This window comes from Odontomachus brunneus, unplaced genomic scaffold, assembly GCF_010583005.1.
Source record: "Odontomachus brunneus isolate Ranch 3 - 2012 unplaced genomic scaffold, Obru_v1 Obru_scaffold_085, whole genome shotgun sequence".
Classification (NCBI taxonomy): domain Eukaryota; kingdom Metazoa; phylum Arthropoda; class Insecta; order Hymenoptera; family Formicidae; genus Odontomachus; species Odontomachus brunneus.
The window spans coordinates 1,239,309-1,247,394 of record NW_022639535.1 but is presented as its reverse complement, the minus strand read 5'-3'; the positions used below and the strand labels follow the sequence as shown (position 1 = coordinate 1,247,394).

The 8,086-nt window shown below is 32.0% G+C and overlaps 1 protein-coding gene across 2 annotated transcripts in view; it reads left to right on the top strand.

The window, feature by feature from the left end:
• Window positions 1-2,959: 2,959 nt before the first annotated feature.
• LOC116847913 (alanine--tRNA ligase, mitochondrial) overlaps window positions 2,960-8,086 on the top strand; it is a 5,441-nt gene continuing 314 nt past the window's right edge. The window contains exons 1-11 of one of the 2 annotated variants that reach the window (XM_032823429.1): window positions 2,960-3,589; window positions 3,673-3,846; window positions 3,935-4,275; window positions 4,541-4,822; window positions 4,912-5,056; window positions 5,138-5,310; window positions 6,002-6,330; window positions 6,434-6,701; window positions 6,786-7,181; window positions 7,262-7,612; window positions 7,699-7,879. In XM_032823429.1, coding sequence (XP_032679320.1) covers window positions 3,365-3,589; window positions 3,673-3,846; window positions 3,935-4,275; window positions 4,541-4,822; window positions 4,912-5,056; window positions 5,138-5,310; window positions 6,002-6,330; window positions 6,434-6,701; window positions 6,786-7,181; window positions 7,262-7,612; window positions 7,699-7,879 — 2,865 coding nt within the window. In that variant the 5' untranslated portion in view covers window positions 2,960-3,364. The remainder of the gene's footprint in view (window positions 3,590-3,672; window positions 3,847-3,934; window positions 4,276-4,540; window positions 4,823-4,911; window positions 5,057-5,137; window positions 5,311-6,001; window positions 6,331-6,433; window positions 6,702-6,785; window positions 7,182-7,261; window positions 7,613-7,698; window positions 7,880-8,086) is intronic. The other variant, XM_032823428.1, reaches the window with a different exon arrangement.

Genomic DNA, 8,086 nt, shown 5'->3' with positions numbered 1-8,086 from the left:
TGATATTAGTGGTGCCATCTTATTTATTTTCTAAGAACTAGGGCTTCCAAGGTTCTTTGTATTTTTACGGAACAGTGTTTAGTGCTGTCCTCGCAAAGTAGATGTCTCCGAATTCGGAATTAATAGCGTGTTTGAGTAGCTGAGGGTTAATCGCTCCAGAGAGCTTATTACGGTTTTGTGTGAGAAGTGAAAATGCGAAAAGTGATCGAATTTCCTAGAATATTTATCATTTTATTGGTCAACATCTCATGAATTCGTTCACTTTTCGCATTTTCACTTCTCACACAAAACCGTAATAAGCTCCCGGGAGTGATTATTGACGTCACAAACTCAAATAAATTTATATAAATTTTATGATTGGCTAGTAGAGTCAGTGACGTCAATAATCGTTTCCGGAGCGATTAACCCACAGCCACTCGAACACGCTATAATATAACGCATAATGGGTAATCCAATCGATAAATGTATATTTAGTAACCTAAATGTTAATAAAAACAAAATTTGAAGGTAATAAAGAAAAAGATAGATTGCTCTTGTTATAAAAAAAAAATAAAATTTATTATAAATTTTGTTATACTCTTTTTCTTTTTGTTTACAATATTTTTAAATATCTTTTTGACATTTGCCTCATTATAAAATTTAAAAATGTTCTTGTATTTTTCTACTCAGTATGTTATCAACACATGTGCAACATTCTAACAAAATATAGTGCTATTTATTTACTTATAAAATTATTTAGAATATGATAATGTAAAGTTATTGAAAAAATTTATTTAAAACACTTATTAATTTACTCAATATTTTGATTTCATGACAAAAAAGAATAATATTCACCTTCAAATTTTGTTCTTGTTAACATTTATATTATTAGTTATACATTTATCGACTGAATTGCACATTATGCGTCATATTAGTTCCGAATTCGGGGAATTTACTTTGCGAGGGCAGCACTAAGTCCCGTGCCACAATAGGTGTAGTAAGCTTTAAGCCTTAAGAAATTGACGAATCACAGTCGATTATTCTCCTCAAATTTGACTGTGATTGGTCAATTTCTTAAGGCTTAAAGCTTACTACACCTATTGTGGATCGGAACTAAACGCTATTCCGTAAAAACACAAAGGTCGGTATTCATAGGCCGTATTTATAGTCGGATCTTATATTTAAGACCGTCTTAAGTTTATCTTCAGATGCTTTGTAGCTGAAATCATCCGTAGACTAACTAAAGAATGAATTTAAGATGGTCTTAAATATAAGACTCGACTATGGCCGTTATTCGTAGTCGAATCTTATTTCAAGACTGTTTTAAGATGGGGGTAATGTCTTAAGATGGGAGCGGTGCACTTGGACACGGTGCATTTGGACACAACCAATTACAGCACTGTGTACTTAGAGACATTTGTAGAGTCCCTTGGAACAGCGACTTGTGATTGCCCCGTGTCCAACTGATATACATCCTCTTAAGATACGAATACGGCTCTGTGATTGGTTCATGACATCTTAAGATAGTACTTAAGATGATCTTAAATATAAGATCGGACTATGAATACCGGCCTATGAATACCGGCCATAGCCAGACCTTATATTTATACGTTATGGGCGCGACTTTGGGATATTGACAAATTATATTCAAAATTCTGGATGTGCTACTGAGGGAGTAGTGACACTAACACACATTGTCATCCAGAAGACGATACAAAGCAAAATATGTATGTCTCTTTCAAAATTGAACTCTCGTAACCGCGAAAATTATTTTAAAAGACTGAAAAATTACTAAAAAATGTGCTCTACATGCTAACCACAGATGTCTATACTAAACTAGATTGTAAACAGGCTATCTAAAAGCATATAACGGTTTGCGTCCGATAGAGTTTCCGGTGCATGCGAGAAAATGGCCGCTACCGCCACATATTTTTACTACGTTTAGTCATAAAATTCTTTTGTTGAAAATGAGCACAGCAAATTACGTCCAATATCATCTATTTTTTTGTTACAACATTTTTTGATGTAATAAGATGCTGCATTTTTGGTTTTACAACAGTCATTTATTGGTCACGCTGACACATTGTAAGTACTCACACAAGTGATGCTCTATGCCCAATGCCAGGCAACAGGCAATAGGAACAGGGAATAGGAATTCGGATTGGTCAATTATTTCTATTCCCTGTTCCTATTGGCTAATGCCTATTCCTATTGCCTGTTGCCTGGCATTGTGCATAGAGCGTAAGGGCTATCGCACACAAATTGACATAACTGCATATGCATAGCATAAGACCGTATGTACCAATGAGCATCGAGTATTAAGTCGCCATATTAGTGTTCGATGCTTAATATTCGATGCTCATTGGTCCATACGATCTTATGCTATGCATATGCAGTTATGTCAATTTGTGTGCGATAGCCCTAACACGTTACACATATAAAACCGCCGCCATTTTCTCGCATGCAACCGGAAATCTTACGCGATGTACGTTCGAAGACCTTGTTAGCAATCTAGTTTAGTATAGACATCTGTGATGCTAACACTATATGACCCATACACAGTGATGCCAGGGTCGTAAGATATCGTCCCAAGATTAATCCAGCAGCACATGATGCTTGTTTTCATGCTGGATTACTTGCTGGAAATACTCTATTTTGATTGGTCCGTCTTCAGAAATGCACCAATTAGAACAGAGTATTTCCATCCAGCAAGCAATCCAGCAAGAAAACAAGCATCATGTGCCGCTGGCTTTAGGTCGTAATACGCGTGTATGACGTCACGAGTCATGACAGAGTTATATTAAATACAAGGCGCATAACAGGTTCCAACAAAATTTACGTTTATCTTAGTACTTTAACAACAAATGTTGGTATTCCTTCCAAAGATACCCTCAAATGTTATGACATTGGTACTTCACTAGGAATCGAGAGTTGTATGAGCAGCTTCGATTGATCGACACTACTTCGACCATGCCATCACTGCCCTATAAGAGTCCCGGCCTAACCGCCGTCACGACAAGACGTGTTTGAATAAGTTGGGACCTTGTGATTTTTTGGAACGTGCCTTGGAATTTTCCAAGACTTTACTCTCGAAATATATCATTAGTCGGAAAAATGGCGTTGGGGCATAACTCTTAGAGAGGCCTGGAGCCAAATATTGAAGTTGAAATTGAATCACTGCCCTCTACTAAATAGTGCTGGCCCTGGAATCAATATTGAGAGAGAGAGAAAGAAAGAAAAATAGTGCTGGCAGTGTACTCCTTGAATGTGTCTCTAGAAAGCAAGCTCTGAATAAATTTTTGTAATCATATGGTATCTAATTAGATTAACAGAAGAATAATTGGAATATTTTGTAAAATCAGACTATTTTAATCTCCTGTGTATTATGTATTATCTATCAGCAAAAGCCAATCTTTTAACGAAGAGAATAATCTTCTTTAAATTAATTCGCTTGTATAACGATTTCACAAACAATAAATCCGCTCATCTGATCCGAAAGGAATTTCTAGATTATTTTACAAAAAATCTAAACCACAGTATTATTCGTTCTAGTCCTGTGTCTTCAATTACTGATCAGTCGCTTACATTTACCAATGCTGGCATGAATCAAGTAGGTTTTCTCATCATTTATCAATCAATTTATCTGTTAGCGAATTTAAAAAGTATTTCTTAAAATATATGTAACATCTTTAGTTTAAAGGTATATTTTTGGATTATTATGAACCACCTATGACAAAAGTTGTAAATTCACAAAAGTGTATCAGAGTTGGTGGAAAACACAATGATCTAAGTGTTGTTGGTAACGACAGTTATCATCATACATTCTTTGAAATGCTTGGCAACTGGTCCTTTGGAGATTATTTTAAGGTATAGTACAATATATATTGTGTGTTTACTCTCTGAGAAATATAATAGATTGCATATAAAATATTTGATTATGCTTTATTTATTATAGGAAGATGCATGTTTATATGCTTGGAATCTTTTAACAAATGTATATAGTATACCCAAAGAATATCTATATGTAACATATTTTGGTGGTAATAAGGATTTGGACATAGCTCCTGACCTAGAATGTAAAGATATTTGGTTAAGACTTGGTCTTCCAGAATGCAAAATTCTGCCATTTGATATATATGACAATTTCTGGGAAATGGGTATATCAGGTCCTTGTGGGCCTTGTACAGAGATACATGTAGATTTTTTTAGACGATCTACTAATGAAGCTGCACGAGTAAATAAAGGATATGCAGATCTTATGGAGTTGTGGAATATAGTTTTTATACAATATGAAAGGTAAGTTGTATTCATTCTGATGTTATTGTTGGATCTGTTAGATGCATGAAATTACTTAAATCATATAAAACAATATATCTTTGATTAACATATTAAATTATTTAAATCATACAAAACAATATATCTTTGATTAATATATCTTATAATTATCCTGATACTTTTTATATATTAACTTTAAATATATATATTATTTTGTATGTATATCAAAAGAATTCATTAATTATATCATACAATAGCTATTCAGTGTTTTGATATTTTATGTTAGGCTTGAAAACGGATATGTAATACCTTTACCAAAACATCATGTTGATACAGGCATGGGACTTGAACGATTAGTTACATTATTACAAGGAAAAACGTCAAATTATGATACAGATATTTTCCAGCCATTATTTCGTGCAATACAGAAATACTCAAATGCTCCAGAATATAAGGGAACATTTAATAGTGATGATACAGGCAAAATTGATTATGGTTATAGAATTCTAGCAGATCATGCAAGAATGATTACTGTTGCATTGGCTGATAATATGTTACCTGAACAACAGTATGGTTTTAATATTTAAATTTCTATTTATATATATATAAAATTATAGATCATAATAAAAATAAATAATAATATATATGCTTTTTTAGCCCAAAGCTACGGAGAGTATTACGAAATGCAATAGACATAGGAGAAAGAATATTTAGAAAAACTGACATGCTTGCCAAACTAGTCTACAATGTAGCTGATAACTTGGGTGAGACTTATACAGAATTGCACAGTAATCTCAAACAGGTAATTTAAAATAATATTACTAAAATTATCCTGTTATGTGTTAAGACGTATTTCATATTGTGTTAATTGGTGCAATACTAGGTAGAAAAAATAATTAAGTTTGAGGAAGACTTATTTAATAGATTGCGGAATACTTCTGGTAAAAAATGGAATGAAATGGTTAAAATTCGTCCTGAATTAGCATTGATCACTGACTGGACAGCCCCTGGTTTATTTGATGGCTATAAAGATCTACAGACTGTATTGAAAGATTTGTAAGATATTTGTATAAAAGTACAAAAGTTTTGTAAATAGAAATTATCACTCTTCTTTTTTTTTATGTATCATAAAGTATCAATATTTAGGGTATGATTTCACAATCTTTCGTAAGGGCATAGAACGAGTGAATATAAAAGTCCATACTGTTTTGCGATATTTGCAATAACCATCGAGATATTATTTAAAGAAAATTTGTATGATGTGTGATAGATGAACTGTAGTGACATTTACCGTTGTGTGCTCGTACTTTCGGTCAAACTGAAAAAAAAATCTTTTATCATTTTGCAAGTGACCATGTAGATTTTTAGTTATTAATTTTAAAAAATTGGTGCACATTGCGCAAAATTATGCAACAATTTTCTTTAATTAATAATTAAAAATCTACGTGGCTATTTGCAAAATGATAGAGGATTTTTTTGTTTAGTTTGATATAATGTATAAGCACGACGGCAGACATCGTCACTACAGTTCATCTGCACCATATCATGCGTGATCATTCACAAATCATCATTTCACAAATCGTTTTGTACAATTAATATCTCGATCATTATTGATTTTTACAAAACAGTATTGGACTTTCTTATTTATCTTAATCTGCTCTACGTTCTCACGGAAGATTGTGAAATCGAGCTGGGATACCCTATATATAAGTATGTAATATTAATTTGTAATACTATTTTTTTACAGGCGTAAAACTAACGTGTTACCGGGAGCTGTTGCATTTAAAATGTATGATACATATGGGCTTAATTCGGAAACTATAGCAGAGCTAGCTCAGATTGAATCATTACACTTTGATGAAGTTGACTTTCAAAAACAATTAGATATTCGTAAATATCAATCGAAAATTGGATTCAACAAATATAATTCTGTGTTTGCTGATGAGTCTTTGAGAATACTTGAAAAAAATCACGTACCTAAAACGAATGATTCATTTAAATATGATTATACATATGATGGAAGTAACTATAAGTTTTTGCCACTCAATAGCAAAATTGTCGGAATCATTATTAACGGTAATTTAGAGCTACATAAAGATGTCTCTACTATATACAAACTGGATTATAAAATTATTATATATAACTTATTATAAAACTATGTTTACTTTATATGTTATAGGAAAATTAGTTGCAAATACAAATTACTCCCGTATTGCAAAATCTAACGACGTTAATAGCAAAATAGCTATAAATGTCAATGATATGTTAAATAGCAAAGATGAAATCGGCATTATATTGGATAAAACTGTATGCTATTCGTTCGAAGGTGGTCAAGTTTCGGATCGAGGAAATATACACATCAAGAATCTGCTTTTTAATATACACAATGTCAGAAAAGTAAACGGTTACGTGATTCATTTCGGACAGTTTGAAAAAACAGACATACCGTAAGATATTTGTTTTTACCTTTTAATTTAACATGAAATATATTATAAACTACATATGTACAAAAATGAACTATTACTTTGTAGAACTTCAGAACTATATTTAAAAGCGGAAGACGATTGCTTGGTTAATATAGATTCACAAATTCGAATTGGTACTATGAAACATCATACGGCAACCCATTTATTGAATGCAACTTTAAAAGAAATTATGCATACAGTTTATCAACGTAATTGTATAGTTGACAAGGATAGCCTAAAACTTCAGTTTAATGCGTTTGGTGAAAAACTTACATTGGAACAAATGAGAACAATAGAAGATCGCATAAATAATGTTATACATTCTCATGTTGCAGTAACTGTACAAACGTTAAACTCACTTCAGCTATTAGGACAAGATGATATTATATTGGTGCCTGGAGAAATATATCCTTACACAGATATTAGAATCATAGAGATTAATGCTGATGATTTGAAAACAAAGTTAGTAAGTCCAAAGTTTAAACACTAACGAATTCATTAAACTCGATTCCACTCAGTATTTAATTAGTGGTTATGTTTAGAGAAGCATGCTGTGGCACACATGTACACAATGTAGGTGTATTACAATATTTTTACTTCTTGACATACACCTCAAAGGGAGCAACAAACTGCACTGTTAAAGCTGTTGTTGGCGCAAAGGCTTTACATATGAAACGAGCCAGTGAAAAAATACGACATAAAATTACGGAACTAGAAAATACTTTACAAAGTGACGAATTTACATACAAAACATTTGAGACAAAAGTAAATCGACTAAAACAGGAAATGGATGACCAGATTGAACAAGTACCTTACTTATTTAAAATAGAATGCCTGGCACATCTAAAAAACTTATGCAAAACAAAATGGTTGCGAGAGAAAGAAAATGAGAAGTATGCAATGTACACACATTACGTAATATCTAAGTACAATATGTCTCATTTTAAAGAATAATTCTCTTAATCAATATTTTTTATAGAGCTTCTGTAGATCGTGAAATCACCGCTGCTACTGTTTCATCTTGTTTTATCGTGCATTGTCTAAATAAAAGTCCTACATATTTGTCATTGCACGAAGTTATATCACTTTTCTCTGGAATACCAATATTGGTCTTATCTCATAATAATGGATTTATGAAGGCACGGTGTTCTGTACCACAGGTACTATATATATATATATATATATATAATTTTATTACAATGTGTTATATATATATATATATATATATATTTTTTTTTTTTTTTTTTTTTTAATCCTTATACTACATCTTTTCTGAAAAGTTACAAAAAACTAAAACAGTTTTCAAGCATATAGCTTTTTTGTGATTAAGAAAATTTCTGTTTGGCTTTTTAAACTTTTTTCGAAAT